The 27,108-nt window shown below is 37.6% G+C and overlaps 1 protein-coding gene across 1 annotated transcript in view; it reads right to left on the reverse strand.

Annotated features, from left to right (window-relative positions):
- KIAA0825 (KIAA0825 ortholog) overlaps positions 1–27,108 on the reverse strand; it is a 281,773-nt gene that overhangs the window by 15,707 nt on the left and 238,958 nt on the right. Inside the window, exons 17-20 of the mRNA XM_023730118.1 lie at positions 18,602–19,010; positions 14,009–14,168; positions 9,094–9,252; positions 7,207–7,301 (exon numbers count right to left, since the gene is read on the reverse strand). Of these exons, the coding sequence (XP_023585886.1) occupies positions 7,207–7,301; positions 9,094–9,252; positions 14,009–14,168; positions 18,602–19,010 (823 nt within the window). The remainder of the gene's footprint in view (positions 1–7,206; positions 7,302–9,093; positions 9,253–14,008; positions 14,169–18,601; positions 19,011–27,108) is intronic.

Genomic DNA, 27,108 nt, shown 5'->3' on the forward strand with positions numbered 1-27,108 from the left:
AATTGGTCCCACCCACCTGGCGTAAAGGAGAACGAAGAACACCAAAGACACAAGGAAAGTATTAGCCCAAGAGACAGAAAGGGCCTCATAAACCAGAGACTTCATCAGCCTGAGACCAGAAGAACTAGATGGTGCCCAGCTACCACCAATGACCACCCTCACAAGGAACACAACAGAGAGTCCTGGATGGAGCAGGAGAAAGGTAGGGTGCAGAACTCAAATTCTAGTAAAAAGACCAGACTTAATGGTCTGACTGAGACTGAAGGAACCCCAGAAAGCATGGTCCCTGGATTCTCTAGCAGCCCAGAACTAAAACCATTTCCAAGGCCAACTCTTCAGAAAGAGATTGGACTGGATTGTGGGACATAAAGTGATACTCATGAGGAGTGTGCCTCTTAGCTCAGGTAGACACAAGAGACTAAATGGGCAGCTTCTGTCTGCGGGTGAGATGGGAAAGCAGAGAGGGTTAGGAGCTGGTTGAATGGACATGGGGAATCAGGGTGGAAAGGAGGAGTGTGCTGTCACAGTATGGGGAGAGCAATTAGAGTCACACAACAATGTATGTATAAATTTTTGTATGGGAAAAAATAAAAATAAAATGCTACCTCCTCAAAAAAAAAAAAAAAAGAATTTTGTGGAATAGCACTAAAGGCCCTTTGATGTATACAGTATCCCATAGTAGACTGCTAATTTATTGAAAATAAATGTCTTTCATGAAGTAGATGCTCAAAAACGTTTGTTGAATGAATAAAATAAGCAAAGCTCTATAGAAGCAATGGAGAGAAGTGGTTAAGAACATGGACTCTGGAGACAGAATCCTAGCACCATTGCTTATATCTAGGTTCCTCTGTGCCTCAGTTTCCCTATCAGGAAAATGATAGTGACATGATACCCACTTTACAAGGTTGTCATAAGGAATATGTGTTAAATATATATCTGTAAGGCATTAAATTGTTCCAGCCATCTGACAAGTGCTTTGTTTGTGAGCTATCTTCATTACCATCAGAATTATTACAGTGAGTATACAGCTAATAATTTTTTTAAAAAAAGTGACTAGGAGAATGGTGTAGTAGATAAAACACAGATACAGCGTCAGAAGCCCTATTTTGAGTTCCAGCTGCCATTTAAAAGCTGTGACCTTGTGCATGTCATTTAACATTTTGCAATGTACCTGTCTCCCATTACACGGTTGTAGTGAAGTTCAAATGAGATTTATGTGAAAGTGCTTTATATACCAAAAAGAACATTGACCTACACAAGTTACCTATCAGGAAACAACTCATCTTTATCAGTTTGCTAGGTTCATGTACCAAATCCCTGTCATTGTTGTTGGTGCCGTTGAGTCTATTTCGACCCAAAGTGACCTCATGTGACTGAGCAGAACTGCTCTATAGAGCTTTTTAGGCTGTAATCTTTACAGGAATAGATCACCGGGTCTTTCTCCCATGGAACTGCTGGGTGGGTTCAAACTGTCAACCTTTCAATTAGCAGCCGAGTGCTTAACTGTTGCACCACTAGGGCTCCTTATCAAATCCCTAACCTCTAGAAAGCCTGAGGATCAAGTGTTAATTTACACACCCTAAATACTTGTTAGCCAATATCTGTGCAAAAAACTTGCTACTTTGGGACTTTAGATGGGAAGGAAGCCTGCTCCTGCCTGAGAAAATACAGTGATGGTGGGTGGAGTGTGAAGAGCTGAGGTCTTTTGGTGGAGGTGGGAATAAAAGGGTGTACTAGAGAGGGAGAGCATGAAAAACACCCAAATTTGAATGCCATGGCATATGTAAGGAGTGTAATGGCTTAGAGGTGTGTGCACTTAGAAAATCAGCTTCCCCTTTTCTTAAACCCACTCTCCATAACCAGGCAGCCTGCTGCTGCACCAGGAATTTACTGCCATGCACAACTATAAACATTGTGCTAATGGTAGCACTGCCTGAGGATGGTCATTTGAGAGTGCAGTGTGTGCAGACTGGGGCCAAAGGCAATATTTTCTGCTCTTTATACACCACAGGGCACATACTATAATCTGACAAGGGTAAAAGTACTTTAATAATTACTATTATTAAAAGTAAACAATCAACTCCACAGATCAACAGCTCTTTTAAACATGTTTTCTAGTCTGTGTTTGCTCTCAGATGTATGGTTATTGTGCACCTGGAAAAGCCCCAAAGTGATAGCCAGAAATCTGCCACCACCACCCCTTCTGCTGTTCCTGCCATCATATTTAATTGTGTTTGCTCAACTCGAAGCCAAACTCATAGGCAGTATATTTAGATGGTTAAAATAGCATAGCACTCCACTACATTCACAGATTATTCTCAGCACCACAATTCTTGGGAATTATTCTAGAATAAATAAGGTAAAGAGAAAAGAAGCAACATAAATCTGTTCCAGTGACAGAGAAAACAATATCAAAATGGCAATCTGGAGATTCGCCATGAATGAAGGAGTGGAGTGTTCCTTTTGGTGAACTCGCCTGCAAATGCAATCACCTTCTCGTTTGGTATTCTGGATTTATTTTAACGTGGGTGAGAAAGAAAGAAAGAAACTAACAGTAAGAAACTGTGAAAAGTACCGTTACTATTTCAAAAGATCAATGTACAATCACCGTACTTACTCTTATATAGCATTAAAAGTAGAAGTGTAGAACTGATATATATGTTGATTTTCTGAACCTCTAAGGAGTCTTTATTTTCCACAGTGGCAAACTCTCTAAGTTGGAAGGCAGATATCATTTATATGGATTCAAGATCTCCTTTCCGAGGTCCCAGCTGTTACACATTTCTTCAAATACCTTGAAAATCACTTCTAATTAATTTGTGAAGGCTTGGTTAGATACTTGTGTCTACTAACTCCACTTTAAGTTTTTCAACTTGCATTTTTAGTATCATTTAACAAATACGAATCCTAACACTCAGATAAAAAAGTCCTGGTGGTGGAAACGTTGGTGGTTGAAATCCATCCAGCAGCACCATGGGAGAAAGACCTGGAGATCTGCTTCCTTAAAGATTATACCAAGAAAACCCTATAGGGCAGTTCTACTCTGTCACATGGGGTCACTAACATTGCTCCAAAGTCAAAAGATCCCTGAATCATGGAGGAAAGAACAGACTTTGTTGCTGAAGATACTATGGCATGAACTGGATCAACTGGTTAAAAATAAAGATCAGCTTTTTGTGTTTTTAATCTGAGCCTAACTGCTCATAATTACAATAATAATAAATAACAGGCATGTTAAACATACAGAGCTTAACGAACCTTATTTTCACACATATTTGGAAAAAAATGAAGAAAATGAATATGGACGTAGATAATTTTTACTTGAGATTTTCCATTGTATGCTTCTTATCCCTACATGACTATTAACCAATCAGCACATTCAGAGAGTGCCTACTCTGTGCTTTTCTGTCAGAGATGGCTTTTTCTCTGCATTCTTATTCCTCATTTGTTCACTAATTCATTCAATAAATAATACTCAGAGCCTACTATGAGCCCAGGGACTATTCTATGTACTAAACACAGTTGGAATAAGGTAGGCAAGTTCCTACTCTCATGGAGTTTATAGTCTACCAGGAGGGGCAGGTTAAAGAGACAGTAAACAAACACTAAGATTTCAGATAGTGACAACTGAATTAAGAAAACACAGCAGAATAGAATGCTAGAGTGGCTTGGAGGGTTACTTTAGATGAGTGATAAAGAAAGGCCTCTTTGAAGAGGTAAAATTTGCCTCAGACAGAGAAGATGGCACTGACTATGTGACTGGCTGAGGGAACTGTAAGCGCAAAGACCCTAAAGTGGAAAAGTGCTTGGAGAACCCAAAGAATATGAAGAAGGTAATGAACTTGGAGCATTATGAAGTGGAGGGTGGTATTTTGAGATGAAGGAGTCCTGGTTGTGCAGTTGTTAAGTGCTTTGCCCGCTAACCAAAACGTTGGTGGGTCAAACCCAACAGCCACTCCGTGGGAGAAAGATGTGGCAGTCTGCTCCCATAAAGATTTAGGCCAGATAGTGGGCAGAGGACACATCCCTGCCAAGGACACTGGCTGCCACTTAATTTTTTGTTCTGCCTTTGGAGATAGCACAGAACCAACTCAAAGGAGGGTAACATCTCATATAAAGAAATCCTTGGTACCACATATCTCTGTCATGTGTCTGAACTGTCTCTCAAGTCTTTATCTCTTAAGTCTTCAACTCCCAAAGGTTCACCTGGCCTTTGGGCCCTCCTCCTTGCCCATTTTCCAACTGTTTGTGTCTTTTGTCTGTCGTTCAGCCCCCTGGGCTCACTGCCTGTCTCTGACCTGATACTTGTCCTGACCCTCAATATTGGTCTAAGCCTAGAATCTACATAACCTTGATAGTCTGACTGCACGGTTACTCGCTACCTCCAGTTCTCGGCTAATTCATAATGGCCTTTTCTGTTACCTTACCTGGCCAGACACTAACACAGTTGCTATGTGCTAGCATTATTATTTTTCTAAATATGTACTGTGTTTTCAGTGTTCAAAGATACTTCCATATCCTTTAACATTCTTGATTGTCCCAACAATCTCCATGAAGTAGATGTATAATTATCATTATTTCATGTTAAACATGAGGAAATCCAAAGTCAAACAGTTTAGATAACTTTTGTAAGGTAAGCTTACAACAGGACTGGCCTGAGAACCCAAGAATTTTGGTTACCCATCTCTATCCTGCTTTGGGAGTGAGGGGGATCTGGTTCAGTCCAGGCATTTGTGGTCTTGAGGGAGTAAGTCCACAGATGGTCTGCTTATTATATTGAAGCTTAAGACCAGGGACAAAGGAATTTAGGAGATAAATTAAAGGATTTCCTTCTCCTGAACTTTTTCCATACCTGTGAATTTAAGTTCACTTTCTCTCTAACATTATGTCTTCAGACAGCATTCCCACCTCCATACATATACTAGACCATAGTGTAGAGATAGATTAGTATGAATATATTATCAATAAGGGGAGAAAAAAGAGACAAGCGTCTTATTTAATTGGTGAGTTCTCCTGGTATGTTTAGCTGAGCTGCTTTGGGTTCTCTTCTCCAGTTCTGGTTCTGCCTACCCCTAAAGAACATGGTTATAGGTATAAAATACCACTTTGTAGATAGAGAATTGGCATATATAACACTCAGTCTAAAAACTCTGTGTTCTGTGGTCTCATTTTCAAATATGTATCTTTCACATAACCATGTTGTCAAAAATTCAATGGACTAAAATAAAATCAGCATTCTTAGATAAGTCCGAACAAAAGAGTCTCTTAGAGGAAATAACAGAACAATTTCCTTAGCAGTTCAATATTAGTCACATCTCATAAACAACATTCTTAAAATAAAAGGGCAAGTGCTAGAAGAGATTAAAAACTCTCAGGTGTCTTTCATCCTTCTAAGGTAGATCAATTACGTTCATTGTAGCTCATGGTGTGTGGCAGTTTGGAGTAGAATACTTTTCATACCATTCTTTTAAAAATCTAAGGTTCTCATTAAGATGAGATTCTAGCTGTTTCTATTAAAAATTCATGACCCCTTTCCAAGAGAACTGTTTTGACCTGTTATTTCTGGCTAAATTTGTGGGAGTTCTTTTCGCCCACTCACTATTGCACATAGTACCTCAGGGAAACGGACTTTAATAGCTACTGACCTAATGAAGTACATCTAAAGCTGTTAAACAAAAATAACGATAACCATTTTTGCTTAAAATACAAATTCACTTAAGAGTGAATATTATACGGAGCGAATGCAGTAAGGAAGGATGTGCTAGCATCTTTCTATCTTGCCCCTAGAATACCATTTAGTGGATTGGAAACAGCAATTTGCAGTTGAAAAAATTTAGTAAAATGTTACAATACAGTTAATCTACATAAACTTAAACACTTCCAAATAGTAGAAAAAATGACTTACCTTTGTTAGTTTGCTTCCAGATGGATGGATATGTAATATTTTGTAAACATCATCTAACTGTAGGTTCAACAGAGGGCCTGGCCTCTCCTCTACCACCTCTCCAAGTGGCTTTGGGAGAGGAGAGGAGCATTCCAGGGGGCTTGTGCATGAACAGGGTGCATTCTGGACTACTGCCTGCCAGGTGGTAAGATTGCTGGGGGAAGGCTCTGCCCTTGGGGTGGAAGCTTCTAGATTGTTCAGTTCTGCCCATAATGAGTGCATAAGCTTAATTCAGGGGTGACATATTAAGAAACTTATTGTGACCATATATCTAAGCCACAACTTTCATTGGCACTAAAGCTGCCCTTTTTTTTTCAACCTCCATTGGGGAAATACTGCAATCTCTCACCTGTATTTTCTTATATGCACCCCGATTCCTTAAGGATGGTTTGACAATTCTACTATGTCACTGTCATTATTGTCTTTCAGGGAAAATGATACTCAATACTTTGGCAAAAGGATATGAAAATCCATTCTACATCACAAAGATGGTATAGGAGATTTTTCTCATACTCAGCTCTAAGCAAACACATGATACTTGAACAATAAAAGGAGTGAGACACATATATGTCTTATTTGAAACTGTGAAAGTTGATAGGAAAATCCAATTTTTTTAATGTAAACCTTATAGTTTTTCACTGAAAACTGTAATGGTATAAAAAATGTTAACTGATCCAAAATATAAATAAAATGTTTATACTTTTGTGCAAAACAAATTACATGTGTGGGTTCCTAGGCTGAAATTAGATTACAATTTTATTGGATTGCCCTGTTGTGCCAAAATAACTGGCTGAAAAGTGAAAAATTCAATCATGACAGTTTTACTTATATGTTTCCCCTGACTAGACTAGTTGATTTGGCTTGGCATTTTGTATGCATTCATTAAATTGTTTGTAAACAAAGATATAGTATTATAATGACATTCAAGTCCATAACGTTTGGTGTTTACAACATTGAACTATTAGCTACGCAAAGTCAAATATACTTGAAATTCAGCCTAAAATCAACAGAGTTCATCTCAGAAAAGAATTTAACTGTCCTTTGCAAACACTTACTATGGAAAAACAGCATTTAGAAAGTATATTTCATATACCTTTAGCCATTCTTCTTAGAAGAGCGACCAGAGAAGGAGAAAATAAAAGAGATTCCCCTGCCAATGTAATGCGGATGTAATGTTTTCACTTTTCTCAAAAATATGCTGGTAAAAAAAAGCATGTAACCTTTTTCTCCAACCAGGTTCCCAAGATCCCCACGTTTGTTACCTGTTTTTGAGCAGTGCACTGAAGGTCATTTTATCCAGTCCCAGATAATTTGGCAGCAAGTCTGACCAATTCCAGTTCCATTTTCTGATGGCTGACTGTTGATAAATGAGAAGATGCTATTGTTAGTTATTAATCAGAGTTAATACGATCAGTGAATTAAAGCTCCAGCTGTGATAGACTAACGAAGAAGGAGGGGGGTCCAGAACAAGGACTAAGACAGATAACATCAATCATGTCCACAGAAGAAGGTTTTATCCCAGTAAGACAGCAATTAATTTATAAATCCATTTGGGGATGTAGTCATTATTTATAAAAATATAAATCAATTTCTTGAGTTGTTATTCCAAGTGTTAATGGCGTTTGCCCAAAAAGTTTCTCTGAGACTCTTTGAAAAACACAATAAAATAATTGACAACTTTTTCATGTATGGTAACAATTTACAGTTTCTTTCAGTACCTGTAAGCTTGATTTAAAAACTAAACTTGGAAGTGTTAAGTTTCAAATTATAAGACACAGCTTTATTAGGGTGTGATATTAGTGTTATCTCTTTTGGTTAAGAAATGCATTAAAGGGGGGATTACAAGGACCTGTAAATATAAATAACATAAATCATTCTTTTTTCTCATTTAATAGATAATTTCACAACCAAGGAGAAAAATTACTGTGAAAAATAATCTCATAATTCAGAACTCAATAAAATATGCCACTTATTTAAATGAAGTAAGGATAATTTAACAGCTAAAATGATTATTTATGGTTTGGAGCAATCTAATGTACAACACAGAAAAGCAGCCAATAAACTCAAACATATACAATCTATTTGGTTTTGAAGTATTATAGATGCATATGCTCCTTAAAATGAAATAGTTTTGGTAACAAGAGTCCAGACTGATGTTTAAAGTCCAACAAGAACTATCCCCTGTCACCTGCTGATTAATCGAGCACTACAATCCTGTCATACAGCAGGAGAATTCTGCCCTGGGTTGTCAGCATTTGAAGGTCTTATTCTACTACAGTATTGATGAATGTAGACTAGAGCCGTAACAGGCATGGTAAAAATATTATCTGCATCCCGAATCAGGCCATTGTTTTAATTCTTATTTTCGTCAGAGCTCTAGGTCAAGCAATCCTTCTCTTCTGCCCTGTTAGTTCCAATTGTCTGTCAAGAGCCTTCTGGAAAAAGCCACCAAAAGAATGAACAAAGCAAAAGCAACTTTACATTTCAAGTACTTTGGAGTAAAGATGATCTTTTTAATATAAGTGTTCAAACATGCAGCTTAAACAATGGCATAATCTGACATTGAAAAAAAGTGTGGTGTTTATCACATTGATTTTTTTTCAAATATCCTGACTTTAAGATCATTAGCAAATCCATTATAAATTTAGGAATGTGTTTAGGGTTATAAAAAGCAGATTTTCCTCATGCTGCTTAAAATAGAAACTCAGTGTTCTATTTATAATTAATTTTCAAATAAACTATTTGCTAATTTACCTGATACATTCATAAAGATTGCAAGGTATTTTGTAAGTGTGTGTATTGGGGGTGGGAGGGCAGTGAATCAGGAGAGGGGAAGAATGTTATGAAATGCCTGGTTTCTCGGACCTTCTACAGACACAGCCTAACAGATGTTTCCTCTGCCCATGGTACACTGACCTGGTCAAAGATTAAGTTTTACAGACCAAACCAATGAATCAGTTTGACAAATAAAAAGAAGGTAAATTAACTTTTTCAAAGTCAATTTGTGCAGACCACGCAAATGAGAACAAGATCTTTTGCTTCTTAGCAAAAAGTTTATGGGTAAATACTCAAAGGGAAGGCATTTTTTTTCTTACTTGTGTAAAGTAAGCATACATTTAAATTAAATTTACCATTTAATGTCCACATACCTGATCTAGCATGTTTTCACTAAACACCTTATACACATGGAAAGGGTTAAAGGCAGAAGGCTGATCTTCCACACTTCTCAAGGTCATCTTCAAAGGTCGGATGGGTAATGGCTTTTCCTCTGAACCATTCATTGAAAACAGCTGTTCTTTTAAATATTCCTTCAAGGAAAAAAAAATTTACAAGTCGTGAAGGTGATGATTATACATTCTCTTTAAAAATAAGCTGATCAATATCCAAATGTATCCTTTCAACACATTTGCTAGGTTCCAGTGTATTACTTGCCTCAGGACAGAATACATTTTCAGAAGATACGGAGCAGAGCATTGCAATAAATCCATCAAAAATAGGTCCACCTAATATATAGTATAGATTAGAAGACCATTTAACAAACTCTTATGGAATGAATGTATGCTCAATAATGTCAGAATCTTTTTAACAGGCTGTCTTAGTCATCTAGTGCTGCTACAACAGAAATACCACAAGTGGATGACTTTAACAAAGAGAAATTTATTTCCTTACAGTAAAGTAGGCTATAAGTCCAAATTCAGGGTGTCAGCTCCAGGGGAAAGCTTTCTCTCTCTCTTGGCCTTCTCATCAGTGTTCCCCCGGACTAGGAGCTTCTCGGCGCAGGGACCCCGGCCCAAAGGACGCGCTCTACTCCTGGGCACTGCTTTCTTGATGGTATGAGGTCCCCCTGTCTCACTGCTCACTTCTGTCTTTTATATCTCAGGAGATTGCCTCAGGACACAATCCAGTCTTGTAAATTGAGTCCTGCCTTACTAACACAACTGCCACCCATCCTCCCTCATTAACATCATAGAGGCAGGATTTACAACATATAGGAAAATCACACAGTACCAAGAATCATGGCCCAGCCCAACTGACACATACATTTTTGGGGGGACATAATTCAATCCATGACACAGGTATTGTCTTTTCAGTGGTTCATGTGTTAACATGCCCGGTTACCAAGACTTTTTTAACTCAGGTGCGTAATGACTCACAGAAGATTGCTCATTCATTCATTAAGTATAGTTGCTACCTACTCCAGGCTCAGCAGAACGCTGTTAAGTGCTGGTAAGTCAATTCCGACGCATAGTGACCCCATGTGACAGAGTAGAACTGCTCCAAAGGGTTTTCTTGGCTGTAATCTTTATGGAAGCAGATTACCAGATCTTTCTTCTGTGGAGCTGCTGGGTGGGTTTGAACCACCAAACTTTCAGCTAGCAGCTGAGTGCTTAACCGTTGCACCACCAAGGATTATACTGTGAACAGTCTCATTCTCTGCAGAATCAACTATAATGTAAGCTCCTCAACCCTATTTCTATGGCGTGCACTGAAAAGTATCAAGTTCAATAAAAGCTCATAATATGTATTTCTAATTCCCAACTGCTAGTGACAGCCTGGGAAGAACAGTCAATCTACTATATTATATGTGATTCTCCATCCATAAATAAATAGGGTGAACAATCCTAATCTATTTTATGGGACTTTTTCTGGAAGACAACAAATTAAAATGACAAAAAAAAATCACCCATAAGTTATCAAATATTTATTATTCATAAGCAAGTCACTAAAAAAATAAAATAAATATTCTTTTCCTGATTTTTGGTATGTCCAAGTATAATTTTTTAAGCAAAGTTAGGATTAGGATAAAAGGTAGAATATTAGAGCTGAATAGAACTCCAGCAGTCACCTAGAAAACACTTGCTACTCAAAGTGTGGTCCATAGACCAGCTGAATCAGCATCACTTGGGAGTTTGTTAGAGAAGCAGAATCAAAGGCCCCATCGAATCAGAATCTGCCTTTTTAACAAGGTTTCCCAGAAGATTAGTAGGCACGTTAAAGTTTGAGAACCTCTAGCCCAACACCCTACCACCGGTCTGTCCATTTGTCGTACTATGGTGGCTTGTGTATTGCTGTGATACTGGATGATTTGCCACCAGTATTTCACATACCAGCAGGGTCACCTGTGGTGGACAGGTTTCAGCTGAGCTTCCAGACTAAGATAGACTAGGAAGAAGGATTTGGTGCTCTACTTCTGAAAAAATTGGCCAGTGAAAATCTTATGAATAGCAGCAGAACATTGTCTGATATAGTGCCAGAAGATGAGCCCCTCAGGTTAGAAGGCACTCAAAATATGACTGAGAAAGGGCTGCCTCCTCTAAGTAGAGTTGACCTTAATGAAATGGATGGAGTCAAGCTTTCGGGACCTTCATTTGCTGATGTGGTATGACTCAAAATGAGAAGAAACAGCTGCAAACATCCATTAATAATTGGAACGTGTAATGTATAAAGTATGAATCCAGGAAAATTGAAAGTTGTCAAACATAAAATGGAATGCATAAAGAATGATACCCTAGGTATTAAAACCAAAAACCAAACCCGTTGCCATCAATTCGATTCCAACTTATAGCAACCCCATAGGACAGAGTACAACTGCCCCATAGGGTTTCCAAGGAGAGGCTGGTGGATTTGAACTGCCGACCTTTTGGTTAGCAGCTGTGGCTCTTAACCACTGCACCACAAATGGACTGGTACTGGCCATTTTGAATCAGACAATCATATGGTCTACTATGATGGGAATGACAAATTGAAGAGGAATGTAGTCGTATTCATCTTCAAAAAGAACATTTCAAGATCTATCCTGAAGTACAACACTGTCATTGATAGGATAATATCCATACATCTACAAAGAAGACCAGTTAATATGACTATTATTCAAATTTACACACCAACCACTAAGGCCAAAGATGAGGAAACTGAAGATTTTTACCAACTTCTACAGTCTGAAATTGACCGAACACGCAATCAAGATGTATTGATAATTACTAGTGATTGCAATGCGAAAGTTGGAAACAAAGAAGGACTGTTAGTTGGAAAATATGGCCTTGGTGACAGAAATGACGGCAGAGATCACATGACAGAATTTTGTGAGACCAACAAATTCTTCATAGCAAATATCTTTTTCTAACAACATAAACAGCGACCATACACATGGACCTTGCCAAACGGAATACACAGGAATCAAACAGACTGCATCTGTGGAAAGAGATGATGGAAAAGCACAAAATCATCAGTCAGAACAAGGCCAGGGCCGACTGCAGAACAGACCATTAACTGATCATATGCAAGTTCAAGTTGAAGCTGAAGAAAATTAAAATAAGTCCACAAGAGCCAAAGTATGACCTTGAGTATATTCCATCTGAATTTGGAGAGCATCTCAAGAATAGATTTGACACACTGAATACTAATGACCAAAGACCAGACAAGTTGTGGGAAGATGTCAAGGACATCATACATGAAGAAGACAAAAGGTCATTAAAAAGACAGGAAAGAAAGTAAAGACCAAAATGGATGCCAAAAGAGACTCTGAAACTTGCTCTTGAGGATAGAGTAGCTAAAGCAAAAGGAAGAAATAAACAGAAGATTTCAAAGGACAGCTCAAGAATACAAAGTAAAATATTATAATGGAAATGTGCAAAGAGCTGGAGTTAGAAAACCAGAAGGGAAGAAAAGGCTCAGCATTTCTCAAGCTGAAAGAACTGAAGAAAAAATTCAAGCCTTGAGTCTCAATATTGAAGGATTCTGTGGCAAAATATTGAATGATGCAGGAAGCATCAAAGCAGATGGAAGGAATACACAGAGTGACTGTACCAAAAAGAACTGGTCGATGTTCAACCATTTCAGAAGGTAGCATATGATCAAGAACCGATGGTACTGAAGGAAGAAGTCCAAGCTGCAATGAAGGCATTGGCAAAAACCAAGGCTCCAGGAATTAACGGAATACCAATTGAGATGTTTCAACAAACGGATGTGACACTGGAAGTGCTCACTCATCTATGCCAAGAAATTTGGAAAATAGCTACCTGGCCAATTGATTGGAAGAGATCCATATTTGTGCCCATTCCAAAGAAAAGTGATCCAGCAGAATGCAGAAATTATTAAACGACATCATTAATATCACACACACACACACACACACGCACAAAAACAAACTTGTTGCCATTGAGTTGATTCCGGCTCATAGTGACCCTATGGGACAGAGTAGAACTGCCCCATAGGGTTTCCAAGGAGAGGCTGGTGGATTCAAACTGCCAACTTTTTGGTTAGCATCCGAGCAATGGATTTTTGGTTTGGTTTATTGAGAAAAAAAAAAAACTGTATCTTCACATTATTCATATTACAAATTTTTATTATTCCAAAAAATACATTCATGTGTTTGCAAATATAAACATAATTAGACATGCCACACCGTAACTCAGACACATATGATCAATTTTCAATCTGATTAAGCTTGCAAACTTATATTATTTCAAGTAACTATTTTATATTTTTGCTAAAACAGCCAGAAACATGAAAGGTCAGAGGCTTAACCCAGCAGAGAGGTGGACAAGCATAACATTGCTTCTAACCAGTGTCCATGCATTAATGAATTTTCTTGGGTTAATCTAGTTGCTCCTGAATATGGTTCAATATTCTTCTAAAGTTTTTTCATTATGTAAGAAATCTCCAACTTCACCAACACAAGTATGATGTTTCCAGGAGAAGGGCTACATCTCTCTTCAGAAAATTCTTCATTTCACAAACACCGGATTTTAACATCAGCTTAATGGTCAAAACACACAATTTCCAAAATACACCTCCAGTCTATACAACTCAGAACTGAACCGAGTTGATCAGTCATGTTATTGTTTAAATCATATAAAATGAAACCTACACTGTTTCAGTGAAGCTTTTTCTGAACAAATGCAGAACAGCCGGGGCTGAATAGATTCTATTAATAATGCAGTATTGAGTTTGGTATTGACTTTAAGAAGTATTATCACCTCCTTGACTAACCCTTAGCTGCCAGCAGACGCTGCCTCAGGCCAGTACACACCTAATTGCTCGGTAAAATGGCCGTTTCCCTACCTCATTGAGCCGCATGATGTGATAAATTTGCCTCAGGTAGTCGCTGCCACCTGGTTTGTGGCAGATATCCAGGACCATCGTGTTTATTTTCTGCTCAGTCAGTTCAAGAGCGATATCTCCTTCTTCTAAAGTGGTGCTTTTCTCTGTTGTCATAAATGCACTAATATAAAGAAAGCATATGAATATCAGCAGTTAAGACTCGGAAAGATGGAAAATAATCAAAGAGACTGAGTGTAGAAAGCCAATGTAAATCTCATTCTAAGCACCCATAAAGATTTTGCTCAAATAGGCTCAGCCCCTCCCAAACTGCTGCTGCTCGCGTAAACGGTGCCTTAGAATTAAGCACCTGAAAGCATTTTTGAAAATTGAATAGTTTCATTTAAAACATTTCTTTATTGCATTTATACTCCTATCTATAAAACATTTTCCCAGTACTGCAATTGTTGAAATTGCTATAATCATGAGATGAAAACAAAACATTTCTTTTTAAGAACATCTAAGAAATAATTTGTGTTTTCTCTTTCAGGATAAAAAGTATCTTTGATGCCAGAAATAGCTTTGGTATTCTGTCTTTTGTAGATGCCTCCTTACACCTGTCGCAGCACACATTAAAGACTAATTAAAGTGTCAAAAGGGGGAGCCCATTATGCTAAATATAGGCTGAGAGCTTCATGGCAGTGAGCTTACCACTGGGTATTTTAAATTGGCCTTCTGACACTTGTTGCCTTTTAAAAATGTATGTTTCCTCTCCCGTTTCTTCTCAATAACAGATACTTAGTAAAAGTTACTACCCTGATTATTCTTCCAGAAAAAGGGTCTACTATCACTACACCAGGACTGTACAAGCTATATTTCTGAAACACTTCTCTTTTAAGAACCCATATGTTTCTTACTAATTTTAAACATGATTTACATGGTAGTAATGGATGACAAAAATTTAAAAAAAAACAAACTTTAACTACACCAGATCGCCCCCCACCCTAAAAAAAAAAAATCATGGTATTCAACTTCCATCATATACGCTCCACGCTAATTTTCTTATTACAATTGCTATTGGCATCATGTTAGGCTTTGCAATGTAAGTATTCTTAAGAAAACTCGTGGTTTTCCACTGTTTCCCAGACTAAATGAAATTTACTGTGGTGTAATCAGCTGTATACTGCAGTTCATTACCGAAATTTTGCCATGATTATAAAATTAGTTCTGCTAAGAGTCAGTGCCGCTGACCTGAAGACTGAACCAAATGATACCCAGCTGCTGGATGTTAACTTTGATATTGCTTCCACATGTAGCTCAAAACGTCCTTCTCAAAAAAAAAAAAAAAAAGATTATATAAACCTTGCTAAATATTAAAGCAAATCCTACTCTGTCTGAGAGGTATTCATTATGCAGAGTAAATTTTTAAAAACCTTGTTACAACAAAAAGAAGTTTGCAAAAAAAAAATCTTTTTGAAACTGCACACAGGTTGCAAGCAAAATTTCTTGTCAGGTTGTATACAGACTGACATTGAAAAAGTTGAGGCCCTCTGACAAAGGAGTGTCTCAGTGTCAGCCCCTGAATTGTATCCTTTCCTGTCCATCACTGTGCAGGTGAAGCAAATGATTGGATTCAGTCAATGCTATGATTAATGAGTTCCTCTCTGGATTTGGGACTGCCTATCAATCATGTCATTAGGGAGAATGTGCCCTGAAAGAGGCAGACCTTAGCCAAGGAATAACTGCATTAATCTTAATCTGTATATGCACCCAGCCAGCCAAGTCAGGGTCACCATGATGAAAAACAATAATCTTCAACTCAACAAATTACTTTGCAAAGACAGACATTTCTTTACTTTTGGGGCTGTGTGTTCTCCAGAATCTAAGCTGACTGTTTACAGCTTGAGTGTTACTACAAAGTGAAGGTTATTTTAATGAATAGTAATGCTTTCAGGCAGTATGCAAGACAGGCAAGGCTTCCAGCTGCCACCTTTTCCACTGCAGTTATTTTCACAATTTCCATAAAATCAAAGTTAAATCTGGGTGCAAGTGAAAGAAATCTAGCTAAATGATATCACTTAGTTCCAAGATAATCTTGATGGCGAGCTAAGATTTAATTATCTTAATAGAAGAGCTATTTTAGTTTAAATGCTTACACGCCCATACTTAAAAAAAAAAAAAAAAAACTGGTAAAGCCAAGGAAACCCTCCACCTCTATAGCCATCTTGGTTTAAAATACATTGTTTCCTTGTAATATGGATCTGTAAACTAAATGATCATTGACTTGTGAGAAATACTTAGAGGTGGAAGTTCACTTGTATATCAGATGATCAATTTGAGATCAAAGTCAAGAGGAAACATTCCTATACTGCCAGAAACCTGTAAGAGATTGTTATCTCAAGTGAGTTATAAGTCAATTTTAACTTTTTTCAAATAAATGCAATAAATAACTTTAAATCTGCATTTTTGTATATTGATATCAGGTGAGAAACTGAGAAAGATAGCATTGTGCTAATTAAAAAAAATTCAGAATCTTTGAGGGCTGTAAAACATTTAAAAAAATCAGCAATTCTTCATTTTTGATGCATATTGCAAGAGACAGCTAAATAATCTTTTAGCTCATTGCTAATCAGTCAAATATTAGCTAATAACTTCCTACTATAGGATACCAGATGTGTTGGTGCTGTTTATAGAAATTAAAATAAAATAAACTACTAAGGAAAAACTTTACTTGCAGATTGCTGTATGCAGCCCTGGGTATGGTACTTAGACATTGCTTTAAATTGATCTTATTTGAAACAGGGGCTCCTAAATCGCAGTAGCAAAAATCTAATTTTGTAACTATAATCAGATCCACTATTTTTACTCTTCTTTTTCTCTCCTTTTTACAACCACTGCACGGATAATGACATCTGGTCTTAATCTTTTAGTCATTGGATGAAAGCCTATAAATTGGTATTGAATGCAAATGTAAAGATTAAGAAGGTCACTGTCAATGTTACTAAGCATTTGTCTGACTGCTATTGCTACTCCTACTCATGGGGCACCCACAAGTAAAATTTCTAAAAGTAAGTCATGACCAGGAAAATCACGATTACCTACTCTTCCCCATTGGGATTGATATGAAGTCGGAAAGATTAATATTAACAAGTAAAGATTATTAGTTATTATAATATCATCCAGTAAATGCAACGTATTTTAATAGTTATATATAACAAAAGTTCTGGTGGCACAGTGGTTAAGTGCTCAGCTGCTAGCCAAAAGGTCAGCGGTTTAAACCCACCAGCCGTTCTATGGGAGAAAAGACCTAGCAATCGCTCCCATAAAGATTACACAAACAAACAAAAAAACCCAAACCCATTGCCGTTGAGTCGATTCCGACTCATAGCAACCCTATAGGGCAGAGTAAAACTGCCCCATACTGTTTCTAAGGCGCAGCTGGTGGATTTGAACTTTTGGTCCTGAGCTCTTAACCACTGTGCAACCAGGGCTCCCCCATAAAGATTACAGCCTCGGAAACCCTATGGGGGCAGCTCTACTCTGTTATATAGGGTCGCTATGGGTCGGAATCTACTCGACTTCACACAACAACAATAACAATAAATAACAAATGCTTACTAGTGCTAAGCTTGATGCTAACCACTTTATGGATGTTAACTCATTTAATTTTTGAAACGACTCTTATCAGCCTGGTATCATCACTGAAACTGAGGCTTTGAGAGAGTCCATAATTTGCATAAGATGATCCACCTACAGAGGATTTGTACTTGTCCATCTGATTCCAAAGCATGAGCTCTTTATCACTATCATGTACTAGCAAAAGTAACCATATTCCAAGTGATTTCAGGCAGAAAGCTGTGCTAATATTTGCTAGCATGCATGAACATATTTTAAAAGAATGGGGACATTGTGTGGGGGTGCTGTAAAAAAAAGACTAAACTTTGTAATCCAGAACATCTGAACTGGAATTCCTTTATCAATATCATGCAATTCTATACCTGATGACTAATATGAAGACAGGAGAATACCACAAATCACTTGGCTCTTGGTGACAAACCTAGGAGAAGGCTGACATTTTCATACAGAAACAGCTGGGTGTGTTTGTAGCTCGAGTGTGATATGCCCCAGTTGCCCTCTGGGATTCTTATATTACTAGATGAAAAATGTGTACCTTTCTGACAATAGGTACACAGAAAGCAATAAAAAGCCTTTTATATCCATTAATTCCTTCTTAATATAATCTCCATGCCCAATCCATTTATAAAATGCTCCAAGCTATCCACTAGATACCTGTTTCCACACTGAAAAGGACTGAAACTAAATTCTCCTGGGCTTAACTACCACCCTTTTAATCAGAAACCTTAAGATGGTGACTAAACAAGTATAACGTTCCAGTGTATCAGTCGGGCTCAAATTTTACTAAGACAAGGAACTTCTAAAAACCCTGTTTTTAATGGAATACTTATCTTTTGCTAAAGTTAACAAAGTTCCCATGAAATTAGCTAAATGACCATTGCTGCCCATCTGACTATATTTTGTTATTTTTGTTGTTTATTGATTAATTTCTTACTGTGAATGTATTTGATGAAATTCAGTGAAAGAAAAACATCATCTTACCATTCAGTGCTCAGTTTTCTTGCTTTCAACAAGTGGCGTTCAATCCAGTGGGGCTTTTGCTGCTCAATGCTCTGTATAACCTTTTGGGTCATTTGATTAGGGTTACTTCTCTGCTCTCTCATGATGCTTTCTAAACACACACAGATTAAACCAAGTTTCTCTTTACACCATCTGTCAAGGGAGGCACCTGTTAAAAGTTCCACGGTGTTTCCATCCTCAAATATCCGACATATAATTACAATCAAGTTCCAGACAAGCAGGCCAGCTTTCTTCAATTCTACAAAGTTCTTTGACATTTTTCTCTCAGACAGAAAAAAGAAGTATTTAATTGGGGGAGGCAAACATGCAATCACCGTAGGTAACTTGCTGATTACAATAGATACTGCCTGAGCAGCAAGCCTTGTGAAGCCTGGGGAAGAAAAGAAAGAAAAGGTATGATTAATGTTAGCATTTACGTTCTATCACTGAGTTGTTTCGAGTATTGTGTGAGGATGTCTAATTTTTTGTGGAGAAAATTGTCAAGAAGAGCAAGTGCTTGACATCTTCCGACAGATCTACTAGGGTCCCCTGCAGGACTGCTTAACATTCCCCAAATCCAAGTCTAAGCAATGCCAAGCCTGTTTTTCTTTTTTCTCCTACAAGTTAAGAATAGAAAATTCAGAATTATTATTAATATTTTTATCTATTAAAACAGCAGCTTTGAAGGGCCCAGATGTTCTCCTAGTTGACAAATGCTAGACCTCTTCGTAGCCTTTGACACTTCTGACCCCCTCAAGCCTCTCTCCTCTTCCCTTGGAACCCATGAGAGAGAATCAAACTACTCTTCTCATGGACTGATTCCTCCTCTTCCTTTAGTCCTTACCCCAATGTCATCTCTTCAGAGAGCTTTTCTTGGACATCACATCTAAAGCTGTCCTTTCACACCCTTATCCCAGCCTCCTACTAACCCTGCTGCCTTCAAGTCGATTTCGACTCATGGTGACCCTATAAGGCAGAGTAGAACTGCCCCATAGGGTTTCCAAGGCTGTAATCTTTATGGAAGCAGACTGCCACATCTGTCTCCCTCTGAGCTCCTCGTGGGTTCAAACCACCCACCTTTCAGTTACCAGCCGAGCACTTAACCACTGTGGCAACAGGGCCCCTCCTAGCCCCCAGCCCCTCTCTATTATGGGATCCTATTTTGTTGCCTTTCTTATAGTGCTTAGCATGATCTATAATTTTCTCTTTTATTTGTTCATTATCTGTCACCCTCCACTAGAATTTAAGCTCCATAAGGGACTGCTGTATCTCCAGCACTCAGTATCTGGCATATAGTTGTTCAGTAAAGATTTGTTGAATAAATTAGTCAATAAACTGGCTCGTGTTTATCTCTGTTAGTCCTCTTGGTTTCTTTGTGACTCAGGCTAGTTCCACTTTTCGCTAACGCTTTTTGTTCTCCTTACTTAGTGTTATTTCTGTGACGGATTTACTAATTCTCCCTTTCTAGGTCAGGGTTTAACCTCAACATTGACAGGGCTTAACCTCAAATGTCTCACTATTGACATTTTGGGCTACATAATTATTTGTTGGAAGTGGGGAGCTGTCCTGTGATATCCCTGGCCTCTACCCACTAGCTGTCAATAGCTTCCTCCCAGTTGTGACAACCAAAACTGCCTCCAGACATTGCAAAACATTCCCTGGGCGGTGCGGTGGGGGGGACGGCAAAATTACCCCTTGTTGAGAACCACTCTTTTAAAGGATTCCAGAATCTTTTGTCCAGGTGTCTGTTAGGCACTCCCACTTCTCTTTCCTGGTCACCATTAACTCAGTATAACTAAAACTAAATTCACTATCTTCCTCCAAACTGGCTTGGACCTCTGATTTTCCTTGCTTCTATTCTTCTTCCCTTTCTCCCTTCCCTTCCTTCCATCTCTTTCTCTCTTCTTTGTTTCTTCCCCTTTCACCCTCCCTCCCTCTCTTCTTTCCTTCCCCTTCCTTCCTCCCTTCCTATCCTTCATACCAGAGCAATGACCAGTGCTGATAAATCTTCCCACCCCTTCATCTCTGAGATCCTTTCCTATTCTCTGGGACCATGGCTGTGGACCTAGTTCAAGCCCTTCCTCACGGCAGTACTTGTGCTACTGCCGTAGTACTCTTCCAACTTATCCCCCTAAGCTGGACTATGCCAGCCCCTCCCCTGCTCTGTGATGCCAAATTCATATACCATGACTTTTATTATCCATTTGTTCTGCTAAAATTGTTTGAGCTGCTCTCCACTGTTAGGAGATCAGTTTTCATACCCTTACCCTCAAAATACTCCATAGTCCAACCTCAGCCTGTTTTATCCTCTTTACTTTTAGCCTTCTGAATATCTCATGAAATCCCATGTTGAATGCCCTACTTAAGCTTCTGAATATCTCATTACTCCCTCGTTGAATGCCCTATCTTTTCATGGTTCACCCAAATCCTTCAACTCTTAGTTCAAAGTCCCTTTCCCTCTTCTGAATTTATTTGAATATATTATCCATACTACTGTTTTGGTAATTAATTCCATTCTGTGCCATGCTGTGTCATCGTTTGTATTATTCTCTATTATTCTTATATTGTTATTTATGACTTCATGAGTTGTCTCTACAACTAGACTAAGAGCTCATTAAGAGCATGGAAAAAAAATTACATAGCTCTTTGAGTATCCCACAAAGCCAGACACAGTGTTTTGATATAACATATACATAACTGAATTTGAACATTGAAACTGAGTGACGAGCCAAAGGAGGTAGCTTTGAGTTCTTCAGTAAAACATTCTTTACTGTTTTGACTCAACAAAAATAATAATAAAACATGAAAAATTTTCAAGATATTTGTAACATTTAACGAAGTCCCTGGACTCCAAGAAATTGCAAAGCTCTTGGAAAACATATGTCTAGTCTAGTGAAACCTCAGAAATTTATGACAACATAAGAATCATTTTAAAGATTAACTGGGGTAGTCTTCATAATTTTATAAAAATTGGATCCAACACATATTTGAATGATCTTATAAGACTGTTGTATTAAATAAGATAATGAATGTGAAAGCACCTAGTTTTGTATGAGGCAAAAGTAGTTCCTTAATAAATGTTTTCTTTTTATTCAAATGAATGTGTGTGAGTCCCATAATATAGATAAAGCAAATTAAGCAGCTCTCTTGTGACCTAGCTTCTCTGTGTTCTTAAGTTATTTTAAAAGATTTATAGTTCTTTATGTGTTTATGTTTCATATTCCCTATTCTCCTGTCAGGTACTTGACATAAAAGATTATATCTTGTAGTCCTTTCTATCCTAAAGAGGGCTTAACTACAGGTCTTGAGTAAACAATTGACAATCTAAGTAGATACCAGGTAAGGATGATCAATTTTCTTCAAACCTGCACTTCCAATATTTTATAAAATCTGAGGACTCCAGGTACAAAAGTCCCCAATTACTTCATATTTTGCATACTGAATTACCAATTAAAGCCTAAGGCAAATTCCAATCAGGACCTTTAGGCTGATGACACATTAATAAATCCATTCTACTAATGACACAGGCTCTGAAGTCTAAGATGATGTTTACAACACTCCAGGGAGAGATCCTTTAAGAATGTCACACACTCATTTTTCTGTCTTTATTTAAATAAGTTGACTTCTATCTAAGCCAAAAGTGATTATAATATGTCATATTTTAAGACGCATTCCCAGTTTTGGAGATTATAAAGTGTGAAAAAAAATACGTCTTAGAATGGACGTAATATACATGTACTAAACCAACAAAACCAAACTCGTTGCTGTCAAGTTGATTCTGACTCATAGCGACCCTATAGGACAGAAAAGAACTGCCCCATAGGGTTTCCAAGCCTGTAATCTTTAGGGAAGCAGACTGCCACGTCTTTCTTGTGCAGACCGGCTGGTGGGTTCAAACCACTGACCTCTCGTTTAGTAGCCAAGAGCTTAACAATTGCACCACCAGGGCTCCTTCATACTGGACTAATACACGTTTGCATTACAAAAATATGCAAAAAGGAAATTTACAAAGATTGAGGTAAAGACAAAATAATGTTTTAAAATTAATTAATTTTTAGTTTATTTTATTATTAGTGATAAAAATATCAAAATTGTTTAGTGAGGATAATGTGATTCAATATGCTATATTATTTTATTGTTTTTAAGATCTGGGCTTAACACTTTATGATACAGGATTTAAAGGTAAGGTTCTAAGCTTAGTGTGTTTTAATTCTTGGTGTTAATGACTGGCACAGGTGAAATACCAGTTAACAAGATATACAGACCCACACAGAACAAGTATATATATCGTTAGCTGTGTTACCAAATCATGGCACTTGTTTTTCAATCTCAATCTTCAAATATGCAAGGCTATTGATGAAATTTGACTAGCAAATGTCCATCTTTCATAAAGTCAATTAGTTCTTGCAAATAAATTGAAAAATATTGCATTTTTATATTTCTAAGAAAAAGGTTCAAGAATCACTGAAACTCTTCATTTGGAATATTTCAAACTACTTTAAAAATTCTATTTCCAAGTTCTTAAGTGTGCAGATGATATTTTTATAGGTAACACTGGTTTTTATAAGACTAATATTTGTTTTTTATAAAACAAATTACCTTGATGATTTCTAACACTTTGTGTATTTCTGCAATTTCTTTCTCAAAGTTTGCATGTGAACAATGCTATGAATACATTTTCTTTGCAGCCATACCTCTGTTGCCTCTTTTTAGAATCCATTGTTTCAGTTAAATCAGTTACTTCAACAGTTTCCCCATAAAGCATTCTTTTTATTAAAAATGTGATTTACTGTTTGAGAAAAAAACTTCTCTGGTAAATTTTCATTTAATTGCTGTCCAAAAACAAAACAAAACAACTAGCTCTTTTTGTATTTGCTCTTTGTAACACAACGGAGCAAATACCTAAGGTGAAGTATGTCAAAAACATCTGACCTTTCATCCAACTGTACGGTAAATCTCTACCACTGTGTAATTTATTTTAGTATTTATTTCTTTAATCTTTAATGTTTTCTACATAACAGTACTTACTGACAAACAAATAAAGAACATATTTTAGTTTATCACCAAAGTGTTTTCCATTTATTATTTCCTTCATTTTCACTGTGGCAGGAAGGACAAATGTTCCCTTACGGGAGTGGCTATTTATCTTTCAGTAAGTAAGAATTCTCAAAAAAAGGGCCTCTAAATATTTATCATTGTTCAGACAAATTTTCTAAAGTACTCGATTAAGTATCATTTGACTTAAAACATTGCTGAAAAAAATTACAAAGGTTTCTCTTCATGTTTTGGATATTTAATTTTGAAATTTCTTGCTAATCAAGATGACTTCAAATTATCTTAAGCTAATATCTAAAGGCCCATGCATCTGTCAGTTTGCCGTACTGTGGGGCCTTGTGTATTGCTGTCATGCTGGAAGCTATGCCACCAGTATTTCAAATACCAGCAGGGTCACCCATGGTGGACAGGATTCAGCTGAGCTTCCAGACTAAGACAGACTAGGAGGAAGGAACTGGTGGGCTACTTCTGAAAAAATAGCCAGTGAAAACCTTATGAACAGCAGTAGAACATTGTCTGATATAGTACGAGAAGATGAGTCCCTCTCAGGTTGGAAGGCACTCAAAATATGAATGGGGAAGAGCTGCCTCCTCAAAGTAGAGTAAACCTTAATGACATGGATGGAGTCAGGCTTTTGGGACCTTCATTTGATAATGTGGCACGACTCAAAATGAAAAGAAACAGCTGCAAACATCCATTAATAATCAGAATGTGGAATGTATGAAGTATGAATCTAGGAAAGTTGGAAGTTGTCGCAAATGAATGCAATGCATAAAAATCGACATCCTAGACATTAGTGTGCTGAAATGGACTGGTATTGGCCATTTTGAGATGGACAGTCATATGGTCTTCTATGCTGGGAATGACAAAATGAAGAAGAATGGCATTGCATTCTTTGTCAAAAAGGACATTTCAAGATCTATCCTGAAGTACAAGGCTATCAGTGATAGGAAAATATCCATACACATACAAGGAAGACCAGTTAATACGGGTATTATTCAAAGTTACACACCAACCACTAAGGCCAAAGATGAAGAAACTGAAGATTTTTACAAACTTTTGTAGTCTGAAATTGATCATACATGCAATCTAGATGCATTGATAATTACTGGTGATTGGAATGTGAAAGTTGGAAAAAAAAAAAAAAAGGATTAGTAGTTGGAAAATACGGCCTTGGTGATAGAAACGATGCCAGAGATCACATGATAGAATTTTGCAAGACCAATGACTTCTTCATTGCAAATACCGTTTTTCAACAACATAAACAGTGACTATGCACATTGACCTCGCCAGATGGAATACACAGGAATCAAATCGACTACATCTGTGGAAAGAGATGATGGAGATGCTCAATATCATCAGTCAGAACAAGGCCAGGGGCCGACAACAGAACAGATCATCAATTGTCCCTATATAAGTTCAAGCTGAAGCTGAAAAAAATTAAAATAAGTCCATGAGAGCCATGAGTATATCCCACCTGAATTTAGAGACCATCTCAAGAATAGACTTGACATATTGAGCACTAATGACCAATGACTAGATGAGTTGTGGAATGACATCAAGGACATCATACATGAGGAAAGCAAGAGGTCATTTAAAAGACAGGAAAAAAAGAAAAGACCAAAATGGATGTCAGAAGAGACTCGGAAACTTGCTCTTGAACAACAAGTAGCTAAAGCGAATGGAAGAAATGATGAAGTAAAAGATCTAAACAGAAGATTTCAAAGGGCAGCTCGAAGCTCGAGAAGACAAAGTAAAGTATTATAATGACATGTGCGAAGACCTGGAAGTAGAAAACTAAAAGGGAAGAACACGTTCGGCGTTTCTCAAGCTGAAAGAACTGAAGAAAAAATTCAAGCCTTGAGTTGCAATAGTGAAGAATTCTGCAGAGAAAAATACTAAACGATGTAGGAAGCATCAAAGGAAGATGGAAGGAATACACAGAGTCATTGTACCAAAAAGAGTTGGTCGACATTCAACCACTTTAGGAGGTAGCATATGATCAAGAACTGATGGTCCTGAAGTAAGAAGTTCAAGCGGCACTAAAGACATTGGTGAAGAACAAGGCTCCAGGAATTGACGTGATACCAAATGAGACGTTTCAACAAACAGATGCAGCTCTGGAGGTGCTTACTCCCCTATGCTAAGAAATTTGGAAGACAACCACCTGGCCAAATGACTGAAAGAGATTTGTATTTATGCCTATTCCAAAGAAAGGTGCTCCAACAGAATGCAGAAATTATCAAACAATATCATTAATATCACACAGAAGTAAAATTTTGTTGATCATTCAAAAGCCGCTGCGGCAGTATATCAACAGGGAACTGCCAGAAATTCAAGCCAGATTCAGAAGAAGATGTGGAACCAGGGATATCATTGCTGGTGTCAGATGGATCCTGGCTGAAAGCAGAGAATACTAGAAAGATGTTTACCTATGTTTTATTGACTACCCAAAGGCATTCAACTGTGTGGATCATAACAAATTATGGATAATTGTAAAGAATGGGAAATCCAGAACACTTAATTGTGCTCATGAGGAACCTATACATAGATCAACAGGCAGTCTTTCCAACAAAACAAGGGGATACTGTGTGGTTCAAAGTCAGGAAAGGTATGGGTCACGGTTGTATCCTTTTCACCATACTTATTCAATTTATATGCTGAGCAAATAATCTGAGAACCTGGACTATATGAAGAAGAATGGGGCATTAGAATTGGAGGAAGACTCATTAACAACTTGCCATGTGCAGATGATATAACCTTGCTTGCTGAAAGTGAAGAGGACTTGAAGCACTTACTTATGGTGTTGGCAAAGAATACTAAATATACCATGAACTGCCAGAAGAACAAACAAATCTGTCTTAAAAGAATTACAGCCAAAATGCTCCTTAAAAACAAGGATGGTGAGACTTTATCTCCCATATTTTGGACATGTGATCAGGAGGGACCAGTCCCTGGAGAAGGACATCATGCTTGGTAAAGTAGAGGGTTAGTGGAAGACCCTCAGTGAGATGGATTGATACAGGGGCTACAACAATGGATTCAATCATAACAATGATTATGAGGATGGAGCAGGATGGGCAGTGTTTCATTCTGTTGTACATAAGGTTGCTATGAGTCGGAACCAACTCAATGGCACCTAACAACAACAACAAATATCTAAAGGAGCCCTGCTGGCACTGTGGTTAAGGCAGTTGGCTGCTAACTGAAAGGTTCTTGGTTCAAACCCACCGGTGGCTCCATGGGAGGAAGATGTGGAAGTCTCCTTCCATAAAGATTACAGCCTTGGACTGGTATAAACTTAGAAAAATAGGGGTAAATATTAAGGTAACCACAAAGGAAACTAACAATCCTACAAGTCAAAATAAAAAACTAGAAAAACATAAAGACTCAGCAAACACAAAATCAAAAACAATGAAAAAGATGAAAAGAAA

Source organism: Trichechus manatus, unplaced genomic scaffold, assembly GCF_000243295.1.
Source record: "Trichechus manatus latirostris isolate Lorelei unplaced genomic scaffold, TriManLat1.0 scaffold00032, whole genome shotgun sequence".
Lineage (NCBI taxonomy): Eukaryota > Metazoa > Chordata > Mammalia > Sirenia > Trichechidae > Trichechus > Trichechus manatus.